Raw genomic sequence first — 20,068 nt, 5'->3', positions numbered from 1 at the left:
TGACCCCTCCATCTTCCTACCTGTGGCTCCCTCTGGAAGGCCCAGGTGAGCTGGATGGGAGGGGCAGTGAGGACCTACTAGTGTTGGTCAAACACCACAGCACAGATGTGGCTGATACCTTTGCAAAGGTGGCCAGAGGGAAGCCTTACTCTCCAGAGACTCCAGTGCAGGGCTCTTATCAGCTCCCAAGCCTGGGGTTTTTGCAGCCCCCCCGCAACCCCACGCCTTCTGAGTCATCGTTCAAACCCACCAGCCCTTCTGACGGGGCTGGAAACAGGCACCAAGCCCTCCAGGAAGCTATTTTTAGGGTTCATCTGTTCTTTTTTATTTCTTCCCTGGGTTCCGTATTCTCTCACCCCCAGATTTAAAAGACCTAAAGATTCTGGAAATCATTCATTATTCGCCCAGCTCACAAGCTGTGCCCTATCCCCAACCTTTCCTGTACCACTCCCTCTTCCTTTCTTCCTCTCCACCCTCACCCTCTGGATCTCCAGCTCCACAGGCAGCAGAGAAAGCAGGCTCTTTGTCTGACATCATCTTCCACTCCCTGGCCTGCTAAGAGTTACTCACTCAGGCAATCCCTGCTCCACCAGAGGAGACTGTCCAATTGCCAAGCAACCCACTGCTGGCCAATCACAGAGCTTGGAGGTGATGTCATGGCGAGAGCGATCAGTGGTGCTGATGTTGAGAGAAGCCCAGGGTACCACTAATTGAGGGAGTGAGGAAGAGAGCAGCTCGCTTCTAACTGGACTGCACGTAAGTAAAAATAAAATGCAACTAATTTGAGGCTTTTCAGGCAAAAGAAAAAACAAGACAGCAGCCACAGTGGGGAGAAGCAAGGGGTCTAACACCTATTGTATTGCCTTTGGTTTTACTCAATCAATTAAACTTTGTTAGATCTTGGGGTAAATAGGGTGAGGCAGAAAGAATGGTGCTCAGCCAAGGGGTGAGGGTGGGCTCCGATGTCATTTTTATTCCAGAACTCAGGAGAGGCAGGATGAGTGGGAATTGTCAGATGCCATCGTGAGTTATTTCTGCATAAAAGTGTTTTGTTGCCTAGGGAGAAAGGTTTTGTGTGGAGCCTGACTGCCCCTGCAGCTGGCTGTGACCTGAAGATCCCTTTCAAGTGGGATGCTCTCCTGTGTTTTTACCTTTTCTTCCTCAGACACAGCTTTTCTTGTCTCCCATTCCCATTTTTACCACCCATCTTTTCCTTCGCCTCTATTTATGCACGGGTTACTTTCTTCTCTTGGTTCTAAGGATGCAATGAGATCATCACCTCCTCCTGGCCCCGCCCCACCCTGAGGTCAGCCTGATCCTACCTGGCCAGAGGTGGCTGGCTTCAAAGCTGAAAACTGCAGACACCCAGAACTGCCACGCCCTGGTCCTTGACTGGGGCCCTGGCCAGCCCCGCTCCTCATTCAGCCCACCGTCCTTGCCAGGAGTTTAGGCATCATTCATTTCTTATCCTGGGACCCAGGGTTTTGATGTCCAGTGGCCAGCTGTTCCCACGTGGCGGTGCTGCCTTTGTTTTATTTCTCCCAGGAAGACACAATCAGGTGTGGTGGAGTCTTGTCCTGAACATGGACCAGTCTCCAGGATGCTGTGTGTGTGTGTGTGTGTGTGTGTGTGTGTGTGTGTGAGAGAAAGAGAGAGAGAGAGAGTGAGTGTGTGTGTGTGTGTGTGTATGTGTGTGTGTGTGTGTGTTTATGTACGGGGGTGGGAGGGAGAGGTCAGCAATGTTTAGGCACCCTTGTCTGAATACCCCGGGAAGGTATACCCCCTGTATCAAGACCAAGAGAATACAAGGTGGGGATGGCCAGAGGTGGCCTGCTGAGGCTCAAGGGGTGGGTGGGAGGTTGAGAGGGACTGTGGGGGAATCTGTCTCAACCTGAGGCTGAGCCCCTTGCCTCTCAGTGGGAGGAAACCTCTCCCATAGGCGGGTGCTAGGAGAATGAGATCATCCTTCAGATGAGGATATAATCATAGTGCTGGAGCGGTGAGAAGGCAGAGGGGAAAAGGTCTGATCAGCAGCTCCATAGAAGGAAGCCAGAGTCTCCCAGCAATGCTGCCCCAGTCTCTGGCTCATTCGGTGAAAACACAGCTCATTGCTAGGAGCTGTGTTTTCACCCCTCTTGGAAACCACGGAGCACCTGTCAGCTTGTCCCAGCCCTCCCAGCATTCCCAGCTCCACCCAGGCCACTCCTGGAAAAGCTCTGGAGTGAGCAGGATCTGCAAACGCTAGATGAGTCTACCATAGAGCATGCTGCCCTGTAGGGAGTGAGTTCCCCATCACTGAAGGCACTCAAGCAGAAGTTGGATGGCCACCCAGCAGGGAGGCTTTGGAGAAGATTTTTACATTATGTTAGGGATTGGTCTAGGTTAGATCCATTAGTACACTGTGAAATCAATTTATGGATTGTAAATGGTATTTTGTTAATTTTGTTAATTTTATTTATTTAATAAAATGAAATAAGATAGAGTAGGAAAAAATGAGAGCACATCTCATATAGTGGGATAAATATTGCTTCCTATGCTGTCTTTAGTTACGGATCAGTTATGTGTATATTTGTGTGTACAAATGTACATATATGTCTGTATTCATAATCATATATATCTGTATCTATCCATATCATGACATATACATACCAAATCATGATATAAAATGTAGCACTTTTTGTGAGTTTCACTCAAAAACATTTGAGAAATATTAGGCCAAGTGACCTCTAATTACCTCTCCTAAGTCTATAAGCCTATGGAAAACTAATAGATATTCAAACTTTTTAAAAAAATTTAATTGTGGTAAATACACATAACATAAAATTGGCCATTCTGTTTTTAAGTGTACACATCAGTGGTATTAAGATTCACATTGTTACATATCCAATCTTCAGAACTGTTTTCCTCTTGCAAAACTGAAACTCCATACCCATTAAACACTAACTCCCCATTCCTCCTTGCTCCAGCCCCTGGAAAACCTCATTCTACATTCTGTCTCTATAAATTTAACTCCTCTAGGTACCTCAGATAATGGAATCATACAGTACTTGTCTTTTGTGATTGGCTTATTTCACCTTCCTCAAGGTTCATCCACGTTGCACACTGTGTGTCCCTATTCCCAGGTAAAAAATAAGTTCCTTTAAGTTGCGATCAAATCCAAATATTGTTTTTTATGGGAAGCTGTCCTTCTTTAGTGAGTTACTTCATTCTAAAGGACCTATTAAAGATGGAGAAGTTTGGTCTAATATTGTCCATACTGGTCAGGTTGCCGAATAGAGGTGGAGGGGCAGTGGAAGTGTCTTGCATTTTTGCTTGGATGGCTACTTAATAGCTAGAATTCACTTTGGTTCAATAAAAGAAACCCAAGGGCCAAGTGGCTGTCTTCTTTCATTGGACTAGGCCATTTTAACCCCATTTTTCCTGTAGGGGGATGTGGGCTGATTGACGACTTTTAAAATAGAGCAACGAAGATTGACAAGCTGAGGTTCAGGGAATAAGGTGGTTGAACAGTAAAAAGGAACAAGGGGCAAAGAAATTAAAAAGATAAGAGAGAGATAAAGAAGGGAGGCTAGTGTCTACATTAAACCAACTATACAGAAGGAATGGAAAAATTCAGATCCTTTGTGTTCTTGCTTTTAAATAATAAGATATTTAATTATTAAGATCATAATTAAAGAAAGGCTTAATTTTTCAAGAACCCCTAAGATTGTCTCCTCTGCTCCCTTTGATATCTTTATATTATTTCATACTTACCTGGAGATTCTCATTTGGAAACACACAATTCCCAGAGATTTTTGAAGACACAGATGGGGAGAAATGAAACTGCTTTTGTTGGGGGAGGAACAGAAATTTTGGGGAATTATACAACATGTAAAGTGTAATTTTTATAATATCACTTAGAGAACCAAACCGTTTTTTTGTTTGCTTTTGTTTGGTTTTTTTGAAATGGAGTTTTGCTCTTGTTGCCCAGGCTAGAGTGCAGTGGTATGATCTTGGCTCACTGCAACCTCCACCTCCCAGGTTTGAGTGATTCTCCTGTCTAAGCCTCCTAAGTAGCTGGGATTACAGGTGCCTGCCACTATGCCTGGCTAATTTTTGGTATTTTTAGTGGAGACAGGGTTTCACCATGTTGGCCAGGCTGGTCTTGAACTCCTGACCTCAGGTGATCTGCTGGCCTTGGCCTTTCAAAGTGCCGGCATGAGCCACCGCCCCTGGCCAAAACTGTTTTTTTTTTTTTTTTTTTAAGCTTGAGAAATAATGCATCATGTGTAATTTGGTTTGCTTATTAAATTACCATTTGCTATGCTTAGAGATGTGACAGCCTGGAAAAGGTTGCTTTTTCTGTTTTTCTTTAGGGAGGGATGGATACTAAAAATTCTTCTCTGCCATTTAAAAAACTGTTTCATTTTTCTTTTCAGAGTTTTACATCTCTAGTCCCTCTAGGAAGACACATGAATGCACATACACCTGCCCCCTTCCTACATACATGTGCATGCACACACATGAAGTCCCACATCTGAACACTCCCACCCCACCCCCTACACACACATGTGAGTGCTCCCACTCCATTTCCTACACACACAGAGACATACCTATCCCTCCCCACTGAAGCCCAAAGTTCACTGGCCTTTTCTATCAATTAAAACTGAGAGCTGCTTGTCCACTCCCTAAGGGTCCTGCTGTCAGAGGTGGATGGTGGGAGGCAGGAGAACAGAACAGATCAGAAAGGGCAGGAACCTGGGGCTGGTTGGCCTGCTTCATGATGGGCTTTAGGCAACTCTAGAGTTTGGATAACCAACTGGAGAATGTGAATCTAGAAAAAGGAGTAGAGCGTGGATCTTGGATGAAAGACCCAGCTGGGTAGGATGGAAAGAGTGTAGACTGTCAGTGGACCATGTGGGGAGTCTGTGCTTAGACAGCCAGACCAGAGGGAGAAAAGTTCACACTGAGTATGTGGATAGCAGTGGATAGGGGATAGCACCTTTCAGGCAGGCTCTGTCTGCCCACAACACAAACACAATTCTACTATTGATCCTGGACAGGGCTGTCTAGCATCTGCATCTACCATAAACCAGATGCCTAAGGAAGGACTTAAGAAACATGCCATGGGCTGGGCACGGTAGCTCACGCCTGTAATCCCAACACTTTGGGAGGCCGAGGCGGACAGATCACTTGAAGTCAGGAGTTCAAGACTAGCCTGGCCAACAAGGTGAAATTCCAACTCTACTGCAAATACAAAAATTATCTGGGCCTGGTGGCACATGCCAGTAATCCCAGCTCCTCAGGGGGCCGAGGCAGGTTAATTGCTTGAACCCGGGAGGCAGAGGTTGCAGTGAGCCGAGATATTGCACCACTGGACTCCAGCCTGGGTGACAGAGGGAGACTCCATCTCAAAACAAAAACAAAAACAAAAAACAAAACCAACAACGACAAAAAACATACCATGAGCTTTTCTGAAAAACAATTACTCCAAGAAGTACTCTAGCTAATCAAAAAAATTATCAAATTAAAAAATTATCAGAAAAAATCACGTGGTATCAATGATGGTCATGAACAAAGAAAACGCCACAATTTAGAATCATTGTCTAGTTATAGTTGGCATAGTTATAAAGCTAAATGCAAATGCCAAATATCTTGAGGCTAGGGCATGTGTTTGTAAGAACATCACTGTATACCTAGCGCCTTGCATAGTGTACATAGTGGAGCCTCAATAAATATTTGTTGAATGAATAATGTAAGAAAGAATCCAGTAATGATAGTCCAGAACTGAAAATCCAGATAATTCTGACAAAACCAGAAGGTTTGTAGAGAGAGGTTTGTTGCTAAACCTCTCATCTCACACAAATAAAATCATTAGATACTCTTTTCTTCTTAAGGTAGTGAAATATAAACATAAAAGATTTAACAGAAAGCTAAAATTAAAAGGAATATGCAACGTTTACAAAGCACTGGAGAATGAAAGTGTAAAGAAAACAAGAGCGGTATTGCAAAAGATAAGGAATTTCGTTCAGTGTAGTTGAATGGGGGCCAGAAGCTTGGTGCATTTTAAGAGACTCTCTGAGGCAATGCCTGAGCTAAATGATAGATATAATGGTGAGCATTTTAAGCATGGAATGCACCCATAGAAGGGAGGCTAATATAAGGTATTTGTCTGGCCTTACAATCACATGCCTCCAGCAATCAGCCATTTCACTTACATCTCGGGTGGCCTTGGATATGAGGACATAGCATGGAGCTTTATCAGAACTTGCATGGGCTTTGTTATAAGGAGATTTCGATTCAAATCCCATCTTTATCACTTTCTACTTGTACGACTTTGGGCAAATTAAGTCACTTACCTAAATTGATGATCTGTTAAGTGGGTACAGGATTTGGTGTGGGGAATGAAATGATAAAATGTGTATGCCCTGGCTGGGAGTGGTGGCTCACGCCTATAATCCTAGCACTTTGAGAGACTGAGGCCAGAGGATCACTTGAGTGCAGGAGCTTGAGACCAGCCTGGACAACACAGTGAGACGGCATCTCTATCTTAAAAAAAAGGTTTTTATTGTAGATTCCCCGATTACAATTATGTAAAAATAACAGAGAGGAAAAAAGCCTAGAAGAAAATGCCGATAGCGTAAAGTAGCAAGACTACAGGGATTTTTCTTTTTTTTTTTTTCTGTCATATAGAATTTCTAAAATATAATGTGAATATGTCTGTAATTAAAGCATTATTTATAAGATGCACATCTGCCTATAGATATACTTGTAAAGCACTACACACTATTCAGTTTACATTGTTGTTACTGGTAGTAAGATGAAAAGGGCTTGCCTTATGTGTTGACACTTTCATGTGCTTTTGACCCAGGACCTCATATGGCACCTGGGTCACATGCCTCATATGCTCTCCAGCAACCCTGAATGGAAGTCCATGCCCCGAAGCTTTACTTCTGTCATGCTGATTATTCTGCATATATATATACATATACACATATACACATATACACACACACATACATACATATCTATCTATCTATATATTTACCTCTCTATATATATCAAGAGAGACAGAGAGAGAGAGAGGGAGAGAGAGAGAGAGGGAGAAACAAAGACTCACTCTGTCAGCCAGGCTGAAATGCAGTGGCGTGATCTTGGCTCACTGCAACCTCCGCCTCCCGGGTTCAAGCTATTCTCCTGCCCAGCCTCCTGGGTAGCTGGCTGGGACTACAGGCACCCAACACCATGCCCAGATAATTTTTGTATTTTTAATAGAGATGGGGTTTCACCATGTTGGCCAGGCTGGTCTCGTGATCTGCCTGCCTTAGCCTCCCAAAGCGTTGGGATTACAGGTGTGAGCTACCATGCCCAGCCTCTTCTGCATATATTAAATTGGAAATAAAAATAACCCAGAAAATCCCATCATTGTGGATTATTTGGGGCTGTCACTTTTCCAGCTTAATTTTCCTTTTCTGACTTGCCTCTCACCATAGCTGTTAGTGCTAAGAAGGACTCCTCGGACTCAGGCCTGCAGAGTTCTGCTTTTATCATAGGTGCTTATTTCCTAGAAGCCTAAGCCGGTTAGGCATCCTCTGGGAGCTGCCCTTGTCCAGGTCCCCATCATCTTTTCCTCTTGATGCTCTTGGAAGCAAGAGCCTGAGCAGTGATTAAATAATGCCATTTCCCCCAGAGCCAGTGAATCACATGCTGTTCTGTTTTGCCCAGTTTTCCTCCATATGTCTCTCTGGTTCATTCTTGGTCCACGCTCTAATTCCCCACCACTTCTCCATTTATGGCATGGTTGACAGTATTGCAGAAGACCATTCCGAGGCCTGCAGAGCATCTGCAGAGCGTCCAAAGGCGCCAGTGGCTCTAGATACCCGTCCAGGGGCCTGTTTCACTTTCCCACCAACAAAAACTCCTGTGGTTATTTTAGGATCTAGCAGAGGGCTTGGCACAGAATTAAATGCTCAATAAATATTGTAGAAAGAATGAAAACCACATTCATGAAAAAATAATTTATCTCCTTTTGATTTAAAACCCAAAGAAGACACATGGCTGCCAATCAGAGCCTTTTGATCAGCATGAAATAACCAGGGCCACTGTTCTGGGCTGACATGATTCCATCTCAAAGCAAATAAATGTGGTATTTACATAGCTTATGCAGCTAATTTTGGGTAAATACATAACCTCAACTGGATTTTTAAGAAGATTGGTAATAGGGCACAGACTTAAAGAACCGTCTTCTTGTACTGCTTGTGGTTAGAGGACCTTAATCAGAATTCATTGCTCCCACACCCATGGAAGTATTCTTCCTGATTCTTGGCCAGAGTTCCTAGATTTGTCTTCTGAAACCCTTGCCAGGGACAACTCTATTCAAGCCACTGGGACATGCATTACCTGCATATCCCTCAAAAATAGTCCACATGGAATCTGACACATCCTGCAAGCATTCTCGGGGCATTTCTTACAGTGATCAACAAAATCCTTGCTCACGCTGTCATGCTGGCAGTCAGAGGCACTAAGAGGTCAGGCATGCACCCAGGTGGCCATGTGTTGTCTGAGAGCTTCGTGCTCTTCTGTCTGCCCCCTGGACATAAGCTGCGTTACAGAAAGCCTGGGAGTGTGGGTTGCATGAAAGTGCCCTGCTGGGGCCTCCCTTTGGCATATCTGTCTTCTCATTCAAAGCTGCCCTGGTGACCATGTTGGCTGTCCCCTCGTCCCGGATGAGTAGACTCAGCTCTGCGCCCTTAGAGCTGTGTGACCTCAGGCAAGCGTCTTAACTTCCCTGAAGCCCAGGTTCTTCATCTGAAAGCAAAGCTGATGATGCCTGTCTTGTCAGCCTAGGCCAGCTTCATGCAAAATTTGACTGGGAAAATGTGGTGGGTGCTGGGTGCTCCATGAGCACAGGGTCCTATCATCATTTCTAGCTCAGGCTGGGGGCACATTCCCTGACTCCAACTGCCTCCTCCTACTCAGTCTGCCTTCTTTCTCAGGCATCCCTCTCTGCTTCCTCTCCACCTATTCAGGCTTCTGTTTCTGATCCTTTCCCCAGGTAAAGTCCAAGGCCTCTCTGGCATGGCTGACTCACTCTGCGAGTGACTTGTCAGTCAGCCTGGCCATAAGCAGAGACTGTGGGATGGGGGTCTCATGACCAGGGAAGTCGCATGCAGGCACCAGGCCTGCCTCTCTGTTCAGGGACTCACTGGTACCATCAGGACCCGCTTAGCTCTGCAGAGAGAAGACCCATTGTGCTGCAATCTGACAGCGGCCTCTGGCTCCAAAGCACAACAACAAGAACGAGGAGAACAAAGCACTTTAAGTCCAGCTGCACCTCGCTTCAAAGGGGCAATCTAACTTCCTAGTGGCATCACCCTGAGCAGGCACAGAAACCCTCTGAGCCTCAGTTTCCCCATCTGTACATGGAAGCAACAGTCCTCACTTGTGGGGCCAGAGGTAATGGCTCTGAAGCAGGTGTGTGGCACCTGGTACTGCCCTGATGCAAAAGACACGGCCAAGGAGACTAACATTTATTCAGTGCTTCCCGTCTGCTGGATACTATCCATGGGCTTTTCTCATTTAATTTGCACAGCTCAGCGCAGGATTAAGATGGAGAAAGAGAATAGCGGAGGTAGTAAGAGAGGTGATGCTAGTATTTGACCCACTGTGGACTAGCCCGAAAGCCAGAACTGAGTTGACTGCTCCCGTTTGCTCCCCCTGCCAGTCCCCAGCCAGCAAAGAAAGGCAAGGCGCCTGAAGTGGGTCTCAGAGTCTCTTTGGCTGGTGATGATGTGGGCGGTGAATCTGCTGGCTTTTGCCACCTTCTCCTGGCACAGTGACCACAGAGGGTGGCCAAGGATCAAATGGTCCTGATGACTGGCACGCACTGCTGACTGCTCCTCACTCTCTTGGTAGTAGCCTTCATGGGCTCCCATCACGTCCACCCAGATCTGCTCCTTCCCTGCCTCTCCTGTGTCGTCCTCTCTTCCCACTTTCTGATCTGGCGTCAACCAGCTCGACTTGATTCCATGAACACTGAGCGGTGTTCTCATCCTGACCCTTGCCCGTGATGTTCCCTAGAGAATACCCTCCTGCCAGCTCTTGGGACCCAACACCAGGGACCCCTCCTGGATTCCCTGGCTCATGCTGGGGGTGTGGAGTCCCATCTCTGTGCCCCATAGCAATTCCGCATGCTGATTTCTGGCGGTGTGCTGGCCCGGTGATGAGATATGATTTCTTAATTCTTTTCTTTCCTGTGTCCCGGATTCTCTTAACTAGGGCCAAGCACAGCTTAGGTCAGTCATCTTGGGAAAGGGAAGGTGAGAGGCATCTGAAAAGGCCTGTTAACACCCATGCCCAATTCCCTCTCATCCCATATCAGAAGTGGCCCAAAGAGTTCTGGGGCACGTGAGGGGAGAAGTTCAGGACACACAGTTGTTTTATGAATGCCTCCCAGCTGATTCTGTCAGAGGATTTGCCTCTCACTCTAACCTTTGAATTGGGCCAGGTTCCTAGCTGTAGAGGGAGACAGATGAACACCCCTTGACCTATATGTTTTTGGGAAACCCAAGTTTGCACGCACCGGGGGGCTTGAGACTGGAAAGCCAGTTAGGAAGTATCATGAGTGCATGGAATCTGAGCTTGCTTAGCATGATGTGAGAGGGAGGTCTGGGTGGGGGACCCTCAGGGACAGTTGATGGGGAGAGGGCCTGGGGGAAGAGCAAATGAGGTACCGCTGAGATCCTCTCTCCAGTGTGTAAAGATGTTCCTTATGAGAATAACCTGTCTAACCCATCGATGGTAAAATCCTTTTCCTTTTCTCAGGCCGGTGACAGCATCCTGAGCTGGTGACAGACCCACTCTGTGACTTTCAGCTAGATTCAGCCACCAGATCCCAGAAACATGACCCTTGCTGGTAGGTACAAACATCACGTGTGATGGGGCACAGCCTATTCCCCCTGCCCCGACCCAACATGTTCTCGCAGAAGCAGGGAAACACACCTTGGGCAGAAAGCACACGGGGTGGGGGCAGGCAGTGACAGGAGGCACACCGCTGCCTGTCACCACAGGCGACAAGTTGAGTAAGTGGTGGGGGTACATCACAGCTGAGATTTTCTTCCTTTTGCTCATCTGTATATGTGTTATATTTTTTAAAGTTTTTATAATGACTATATATTATTTTTGCAGTTACATGTAGTTTCAAATTTATAAAAGGAAGCCAGGTGCAGTGGCCTCTGCCCATAGTCCCTGATATCAGGAGGCTGAGGCACGACGATCGCTTGAGCCCAGGAGTTTGAGTCCATCCTGGGCAAGATATTGAGACCCTCATCTCAACAAAAAATTTTACAAGGAAATGAGGATGGGGGAGCACCAGCACTGGGCTAGGGGTCAGCTAAGGGCTGCAGCCTGAGCAACCAGACACACAGGCTCCAAGACGGTGGGAGGAGGGGCTGTCAGGAGCCAGGGCAGCTCTGACCCCTGACATCCCAAACACAGACAGACAGGGTGGCGGGGATATGCTTCGGCTTTCTGGGATACCAGCAACCCCCTGGCTCTGCACACTGTTAGAAAGGTCAGAGAAGGCTCACAGCCTGACCTCATGAGGGGCAGAACGGAGGGATGGTGGTGAAGATGGCCCCCTCCTATCCAGCTCCTTAACTCTTCAGGCCAGCGCTGGCAAGTCTTGGGAGTAAAATGGAGTGTGGGTCTCCTGTATCCTGGAGCAAAAGAAAGGGAATGTACTGGTGCAGATGTTGGGAGAGAGAGAGCTGAAGCACTGGTGCTTGGGACTTTTCCATGATGGCATTTGCTTTATGGTCTGGAAGGGGAGGAGACATACTGGGGAGAAGGATCTGGTGCACTGGAAGGCTCAGGTTTCCACAGGAGACCGGAGTGGGTTCGAATCCCACACAGGCATCCTGAACAATGCTGCTCAGGGCAAAGGGCCCAGATGCCCAGCCTCGGCATGGGTCTGTGTGGTTTGAGTGCCTTTGTGGAACCCTGGGCTGCTCAGAGCCCCAGACCCACCAGGACACTGGCTTCTGAGGCTGGGAGGGGTGCCGTCCTCACCTGCCTGGTGTTTCCACAGCCTACAAAGAGAAGATGAAGGAGCTCCCGCTGGTGTCCTTGTTCTGCTCCTGCTTCCTGGCTGACCCCCTGAATAAGTCGTCTTACAAATATGAAGGTCAGTGAAGGCTCAGCCAGGAAAGTGAGGGGCAGGGAAGGGGCCCTGTGTCCTGTTCTCATGGGTCCTGCACCCCGACCCCAGTTCAATGAAACTCTCTTCCCAAAACACGGTTTCCTTCCCAGAGCCGATGAAATCCCAGCAGCTGAGCCTGAGGGTCTGAGCTGCAGCGGTGCAGCCTGGACACTAGGAGAGCCCATGAAGGTCTGCGTCAGGCTTCCCCAGAGTTCACTTGATCTTATTGTCACCTCTGTGCATGCGTCCAACAAATCGAGGTGGGGGGGATGCAAAGGTGAGCCAGACAGAGATTCTGCCCATGGGGAACATAACCAAAGGAGAAGATGAGACGATGTGAGTTTCCAGGCCAACAGGTCTCCTCTGGGAAGGGCAGAGAATGCTCTGGGAGAGTCCAGCGGTAGGAAGAGGAGGCTTTGTGATGGCTGTGCTGTGTGAGGCTTGTAGCTGGGACAGCCCCAAGACAACAGTAGGGAGCACTGGGTGGCCACGTCCTCACCACGGGTGCTCAGTGACCAGGTCACCTCCTAATGTCCTGGTTGGAAGCAGGGATGGGTTTGGTCTGGCACCAAGAAGCAGGCGTGCTTGGATGACCTGAGGTTGTTTTTTCTGTCTAGGCTGGTGTGGGAGACAGTGTAGGAGGAAGGATGAAAGCCAGCGGAAAGACAGTGCTGACTGGAGAGAAAGAAGAGCGCAGGGTAGGAGGGAGGCAGCGGAGGGGTCCGCAGGGCGAGCGTCAGATGGCAGCGGCCGGGGGTGGGCGGGGGCCAACACACCCCTGCCTGTCACCACAGAGGACAAATAGAGCAGCTCAGCCATCAGAGGAGGCCGGTGGGGGAAGCAAAGGCAAAAGCAGCCAGTGTCGTAGGAAATCACATTGCCTGGGGCCTCTACTCTTGGGGGCTGAAGCCTCACTGTGGCTACAAACTCCTTCAGCACGTCAGAGCCCATCGTCCTTAGGTGCCCAGGTGCAGGACTGAGCTGGACCCCAGCCTCCAGCTTGCATGGGGCCCCAGCTCTCCCACTGCCGTGTGCATGCGCTGAGTGCTTGCTGGGTGCCCATGCATTCTTCAGGACGTGAGCAGCCCCTTCTCTGCCCTCTGTAGCAGACACAGTGGACCTGAACTGGTGCGTCATTTCCGACATGGAAGTCATTGAGCTGAACAAATGCACCTCAGGCCAGTCCTTTGAAGTCATCCTGAAACCACCCTCCTTTGATGGGGTGCCCGAGTTCAATGCCTCCCTGCCCAGGCGGCGAGACCCATCCCTGGAAGAGATCCAGAAGAAACTAGAAGCAGCTGAGGAGCGAAGGAAGGTAAATGTGGTCCTTTCCTTCTTTCCTCCCTCTCAGCATAAAGGGGGAGAGAGGTGGAGAAGACAGGTGGTGGACCTGAGCTGGGGTAAGCTTATCACTAATCTGCAAAATGTAGGGAGCATCTCCCAAGTGTGTGGTGGAGAATGAGGCACTGTTGAGGGAAACAAAGAGCCAAACGCCCCTGGCCTCTAGGAGCTCACCGTTTGGTTAAGGGGAAAGGACACTGCACTACGTTCCTTCAACAGGTGGCCTTATAATGCACAGTGGCAAAAATAAAACTTTGACAAATGCTAAGGATTTAGGGAAAGGCTAGGGAATGAAGGAAAGAGCTCCTTCCTTGGAGCAGGGAGAGAAGATCACGGTGTGGGGCATCTCAGGCCCGGATGCCTTCTGTGCCTCCTATGGATTCTTGTGGCTTGATTCTGATGCCATCGTCTAAGTGAAATTTTTTTTTCATCTTTCAAGCAGAAAATAATCTCCTATCTTGAATTCCTTCAGTGCATCCTGTCTATACCTTAGGGCATATGTCCATACTAGTCTGGGTTTTAGTGATTTATATGTGTTCATCTCCATGAGACTTGTTTTGTCCCCAAGCTGTTAGACCAGTGCCTGGTACATAGTATAAGATCATTTAGTGTTTTTGAATGAATGAATGAATGAATAATGGTAATGAGCAAAAGGGCCCTGAAGGTATTTAGGAAAAGTCTGGTAAAAAAAAAAAAATCAAAGAATGTGGAAGGCTCTGAAGGGGTGGAAAAATTTAGGAAGTGTCTTTGCTTCCTGCTAATGGGCTGGGGACAAGGCCCAGGGAGGTGAAGGTTCTGGGTGTGCAGCTTTGCAACCACAATGGTGAAATTAACCCTGGTGCACTCACTGGGAAGGGCCACCTTCTGCCTTTTTGCTTCCCCAGTACCAGGAAGCAGAGCTCCTGAAGCACCTAGCAGAGAAACGGGAACATGAGAGAGAGGTGATCCAAAAAGCCATTGAGGAAAACAACAACTTCATCAAGATGGCTAAGGAAAAACTGGCCCAGAAGATGGAATCCAACAAGGAGAACCGGGAGGCCCACCTCGCCGCCATGTTGGAACGGCTGCAAGAGAAGGTTAGTGGTCCCTGGCTAGAGAGGAGGCTCCTGGGTCATGCTGTTTTCCTTCTGCAGCAAGTACGCGGGGACCTACTGATCATCTCAGGGAGGAAGCAGCCTCGGGCAGGAATTGGGATCTTTCTCTTGGGCAGGATCGTTAGAGAATTCCGAAGGGATGATCCAGGAAGTCAGAGGCAAGAAACGAACCAGAATCAGGGTTTCCTTGGGGGCTTTTCTGCATAGCTACACAATTAAAATTCCTTATTGTCTTAGGGAGAGTATATATCTGATTTTCTAGAAGAAGCCTGTCTGATACAAAGGAGTAGAGATAGACAAGCAATTGTACATTCCAACTTCATCATTGAGTGGACTGATTTGATGGAAGGAAGGATGCTTTCTTGAGCTCTTGGCTCTAAGTCACGGGTATGATGAGTGAGTTTCCCATCGAGCAGGAAACATGATTCTCTCTAAACCCCTTGACACAGACCCAGTGAGTCACAGGTCTTTCCAATATGTTGCCTTTTGTCAATAAATGAAACAGTGTCACCTAAATAGGAGAACCATGAGGCCGGGGTTGGTTCTGTGTGTCAGCAGAATACCGGCCCGTTCTGCTGAGAACACGCTGGCCTCATTTCCTGAGTCTCAAGGCCGCCCCAGTTTCTCCTGCAGCTCCTGGGAGAGCTCCAGCTCTGTGTTTTATTTCCAGGAACCGCCTGCTGCGCGGTGACTCCCGGGACCTGATCGGTGGCCTCGTCCCATGGTGAGCAGCGTGGTCCCCGTGCCTTCCTGCCTATCCACCTAGAGTCTCAGGCCCTTGGCAACAGGTCCTAGAAAGATCTGGTTTCTTCACGAGGGGTCTGAATGTTGCGTAGGCCCTGGAACTGGCCAGCATGCAGCAGACACTGTGCTCTGATGCACCAGCGTGCAAGGCTCGGCAGGGCCTCCACCAAGCGTCACATGGGAGGGAGGTGATCTGGGTCAGCCCTCAGGCTTCCCCAGTTATGGAGGGATGACTTGGAGCAAACTCTTAACAAAAACCTGGGGTTGGGCTAAGAGGGGGCATGGCCCTGAGCCAGACCCAAAAGAAATCACTGAGGCTCCACCCAGGATATAGCACTTGAGAGACTCTGCAAAACACTTTCATCAGGCCACTATCCTCACAAGCTCCTGAAGCAAGCTGGACAGGTGTTATGCTTATTTTGCAGATAAGAAAAACACGTCCACAAAGATCAAATGACTTGCCCAAGGTCATGAAACCAACAAGCAGTGCAGCTAGGACTAGCAGCCAGCTCTTTGGCTCCAAAACCAAGTGGTTCAAGGAGACCAGCCTGTGACTGTCCTGCCAGCCTTTTGTCATCAAGAGAGACTTTGGAGGCCAAGGAAAGGGAGTGCAGAACCTAGGGCTCTGCCCTGTGTGCTCACCCAAGAATGGCGGTAGATTCAGAGGCAGAGAGATTGGAAAGGTCCATTTAGCAGAGTGATAGCTGTGGAGGTGGGGGAGACTCAAAGAGGTGTGACGTCAGAGCAGACATTTGAGGGGTTGGCATCCTTCTGGGACCTTGGTCCTTACTTTCCTTTACCCACTGGTGGAGGCAGGAGGTTGGGTGAGAGTTGGGTTTATGTTTTATGCCCTGTCCACCTGTGCACCAGGCCATGGACACCTTCCACAATGCCTGCTGTGCCAGTGTTTGTGTGGGTCACAGACCCCACGTGTCAGACTCGCTTGGTATAAAATTAAAAAATAAACATACTTGGATCGTTTCCCAGAACACCGACCCCGGCTGTCTAGGGATGGTGCTTCCTCGGTCATGCTGATAAGTACCAAAGTTTTGGACTGTGTACACAACTCCTAGGCCACGGAAAGTTCTAGAGTGTCTGCAGGAACCGACTTGTAGTTTATAATTTATCCTGAAAACCTGGGCTGCCTCAGTGGGTCTACTCTGGGCTGATTCTGTCATCTGGATGTGACAGTGCCAGGCTTTGGGAAGGACAAGATTTGTTGAGTGCTTGCCATGTGTAAGGCACCATAGTAGAAACTGGGAAATAGCAAGAAGAGGAAGATGTGGTCACTGCCCTAGGAAAGTCACCATCTAATAGAGAACCCAGCAATATGCACAGTGACCAGGTGAACGCTAAACATCACAGAACCTGAGGGGTGTAAGAGCCGCCTGTCTATGCCCTTTTCTTTAAAGATCAGAGAACTGAGGCCAGCCAAGATACTTCTGCAGATGGGCCTTGGAAGGCAGATACCATCTTCTGGCTGCACTACCCTGTGAAATAAAAGAAGGTTCTCTTACGATAGGTGTAAGAAAGTCCACTTTTTGGAGTTGGGCAACATTTTCAAAATTCTTCTGTTGGTTTGTACTTTAAGAGTCCACACCTGGCCACAGTGGCTCACACCTGTAATCCCAGAACTTTGGGAAACAGAGGTGGGAGGATCATTTTAGGCCAAGAGTTAGAGACCAGCCTGGGCAACATAGCAAGACCCCATCTCTATTTTTGTTTAAATAATAACAAAGTAAAATCAAAGTGTCCTCATCTTTCACCAACAGGGTTAAGGCAATTCTAGCAAAGGAGATGGATGAGAACTAGAAGCAGCAGGCAGGCGCATGTGATTTGTAGGAGATGCTTGCAGTGAGGCCTGTCTGTTCTGCCTGCTCCTCTGGCACAAACTACCCCCCAGCAGTTCCTTATATGAAGTCAAGCCATACAATTTAAGCCAAACCACAGAACAGCCAGGTGAGGGAGGGAGAGGCTAGGAGGGGGGCCCAGGGTCACTGTAAGGTGGGCCCCTGCCACAGGTTGGGACCCACAAGCCCTTGAGATCCCCAGGGACACACCAGTAGGCTCGCCCCTGCCTCCTGCCAGCCTCACCTGCCACCTTCTGCCCCTCTCAGGATGCCTTTGCAGACACAGCTCTTCACTGCCCATGGTGGCCACTCTTTGCTTTTGGTTCTCTTGCACTTTGGCCTCCCTTTTTGTCCCCGGCAGCCTTGTGTGACCTGCCCTTTTCCCTCCCTTCCTTCTCAGGACAAGCACGCCGAGGAGGTGCGGAAAAACAAGGAGCTGAAGGAAGAGGCCTCCAGGTAAAGCCCAGAGGCCAAAGAAGTTGCCAGGTCAGCCGGACAGCTCCAGCAGCTCCACGTTCCAGGCAGCCTCGCCCGCCGGCTGCACTCCCAGCACTGGGGTTTGGGGGGAGGGGGGTGGCCAAGGGGCGTTTCCTCTGCTTTTGGTGTTTGTACATGTTAAGAATTGACCAGTGAAGCCATCCTATTTGTTTCCGGGTAACAGTGATGGGGTGGGAGAGGGGAGAGGAGAAAGTTTGGGAGAGGGAGACGTAGAAGAACTCGAGGATGCTGCAACCCTGCCCGGCGCAGATCTGATTTTCACATCTCTACCTGGACATGGAGCCTCCAGGCACTGTGTTGAGGGAGATGGAGACCAGGGCAGTAGAACTTCAGGGTGAAGGACAGAGTCCTGGGTGGGGCGGCAGCTGCAGGGCCCTCCGCAGGGCCCAGCCAGAGGGGGTGTGAGGACCAGAGGTGTCGCTTCCGCCCTGCAGCAGGTGGGATGAGGTCTGTGTGTGTGTGTGTGAACCATCATTTTTTGATCATCATGACCAATGAAACCTTGACTCCAAGTGTCCAATTCTTTATTTCCTGAATGTGTCCTTTGGGTCATTTAAAAAGTTCTCAAAATCTGGCTTTCATCCATCTGATGGCAGATGCCCTTTGCTTTCTTAATTTTGCCATTTGAGCATCTGGGGTCTGGGTGAGGTGGGTTGAATCATGCCAGCCTTTGATATAATTGAAAGATTTTCTCTTCTGTTCTTTAAAATCCCCTCTGTGGGCTAATCTTTATTGGAGAGCATGCACTAAATTGAAAGGAAGAGAAACTCAATCTTCCTTTCAATGAACTGACATCCTAATATGGTCCCAAAGATGCATTGTAAGAAGGAAGGTGTGTTAGTCACAACCGTTCAGACTGCTATAACAAAATACCGTAGACTAGGTAATTGATAACAGACATTGATTGCTCACAGTTTTGGAGTCTGGGAAATCCATTATCAAGGCACCAGCAGATTCAGTGTCTAGTGAGGGCTTCTCCTCTGCTTCAAAGATGATGCCTTTTTGCTGTGTCCTCACATGGCAAAAGGGAAGGGCAAAAGGGCTTCCTTAAGCCTCTTCTTTAAGGCACAAATCCCATTCGTGAGGGTGGAGTCCTCATGACCTCACCTTTTAAGGACCTATCTCTTAATTCTATAGAGTCAGGATTAGGGTTCAACCTATGAATGTGGGGGAGACAGCAACATTCGAACCATAGAAGTCCTGCATGCTTTGGGTGTTTGAGATTCTAGGTAGATTAGAAAATGTGAGCAAGGAAATAAAGTGTTCGCTAGTAGAAGGCAAAGGAGGCAGCCAGACCCAGCAGTCTTGGTCTCCAGGACACTGAACTATGGCTGGAAAAGCAGCTCCCCTCCTCCCTTCCCCTACAAATATGAGTGCAGGGGCTGCCTGTGTTAACCAGGTCCCAGGGCCTCTTCCCACTCTGCCCTGCACACTGCAGTTTTGTACAGCTTTGCAAATAAACAAAGCTTTGGTCTAGCTTTTTTCTTCTGCTCACCAGTGGTACTGTAATTTAGTTTTATTTTAAAATAAGATAACAGGAGGGATCAAAGATGATGATGATAATGATGATGTTGGTGATGATGGTGATGATGGTGGTGGCAGCTAGCTTAGGCAGCACTTACTAGTTGCTCTGCACTTTTCTGGACTTTTACATCTATATCATCTCACTTATCTTCACACCACCTGTAGGATGTAGGGTACTCTTATCATCCCATTTGGTAGACAAAAAAACTGAAGTCTAGAAAGGGTAAGTAACTTGGCAAGATCACACGGGTAGCAAATGGGGGAACAGGGATTTGAATTGGGTGATGTGCTCTCAGAGTCCATATTCTTAGCCATTGCAGTGTGCTGCTTCTTGACACCTCCAAACTAGGATGTGAGTCCCAGAATAGGGTTTCTCAAGCTGTGAGTGGTGACTCATTGGATCTTGCGATCAACTTAGTGGATCCCACCCAACCTTTCTCTCTTTTCTTTTTTAAATGGACTAGAATAGAAAAACAAAACAGTAGAAGGCACGATAGGCGATAATGGAAGCATTACTTCATGGAAATGGTGTTTCAGTTTTATATTTTGTGTATGTATGTGTTGGTCACAGCATAAAATGTGTTTCTCACGGAAGGGTGGCAGTCAAAACCCTTTGAAGGTTACTGCCTTAGTATCAACATGGAGACAGAGCCAGGACATCCAGCCTGCAGCCCCGGAGGCTTTAGAAGCTGCTGTGGTAAGAGAGGCTGTGGCCTCTCCATCAAGAATCAGCTTTTTCCCCAACAAACAGAGACAAGAGCATGGATGGCCTCAAGAGTCTACTTTCACAGATTTACCTCATGGCATCTCCATTTCCTCACTGGAATACCCAGGGCCAG

The 20,068-nt window shown here is 48.2% G+C and overlaps 1 protein-coding gene across 4 annotated transcripts; it reads left to right on the top strand.

Annotated features, from left to right (window-relative positions):
* The first annotated feature begins 242 nt into the window (after positions 1-242).
* On the top strand, positions 243-19,199 carry STMN4 (stathmin 4). Of its 4 annotated transcripts, XM_017540399.2 has the most exons (8): positions 243-756; positions 10,804-10,894; positions 12,068-12,163; positions 12,796-12,876; positions 13,285-13,493; positions 14,404-14,595; positions 15,284-15,337; positions 17,608-19,199. In XM_017540399.2, the coding sequence occupies exons 2-7, from the start codon at positions 10,882-10,884 to the stop codon at positions 15,302-15,304; spliced, it is 612 nt and encodes a 203-aa protein (XP_017395888.1). In that variant the 5' UTR covers positions 243-756; positions 10,804-10,881; the 3' UTR covers positions 15,305-15,337; positions 17,608-19,199. The 4 variants fall into 4 exon arrangements, with proteins under 4 accessions (XP_017395888.1, XP_017395890.1, XP_017395887.1 ...); XM_017540401.2 differs by lacking the exon at positions 12,796-12,876; XM_017540398.2 differs by lacking the exon at positions 15,284-15,337.
* The last annotated feature ends 869 nt before the right edge of the window (positions 19,200-20,068 follow it).

This window comes from Cebus imitator, unplaced genomic scaffold, assembly GCF_001604975.1.
Source record: "Cebus imitator isolate Cc_AM_T3 unplaced genomic scaffold, Cebus_imitator-1.0 Scaffold125, whole genome shotgun sequence".
Classification (NCBI taxonomy): Eukaryota; Metazoa; Chordata; class Mammalia; order Primates; family Cebidae; genus Cebus; species Cebus imitator.
This window is presented reverse-complemented; position numbering and strand designations above follow the sequence as displayed.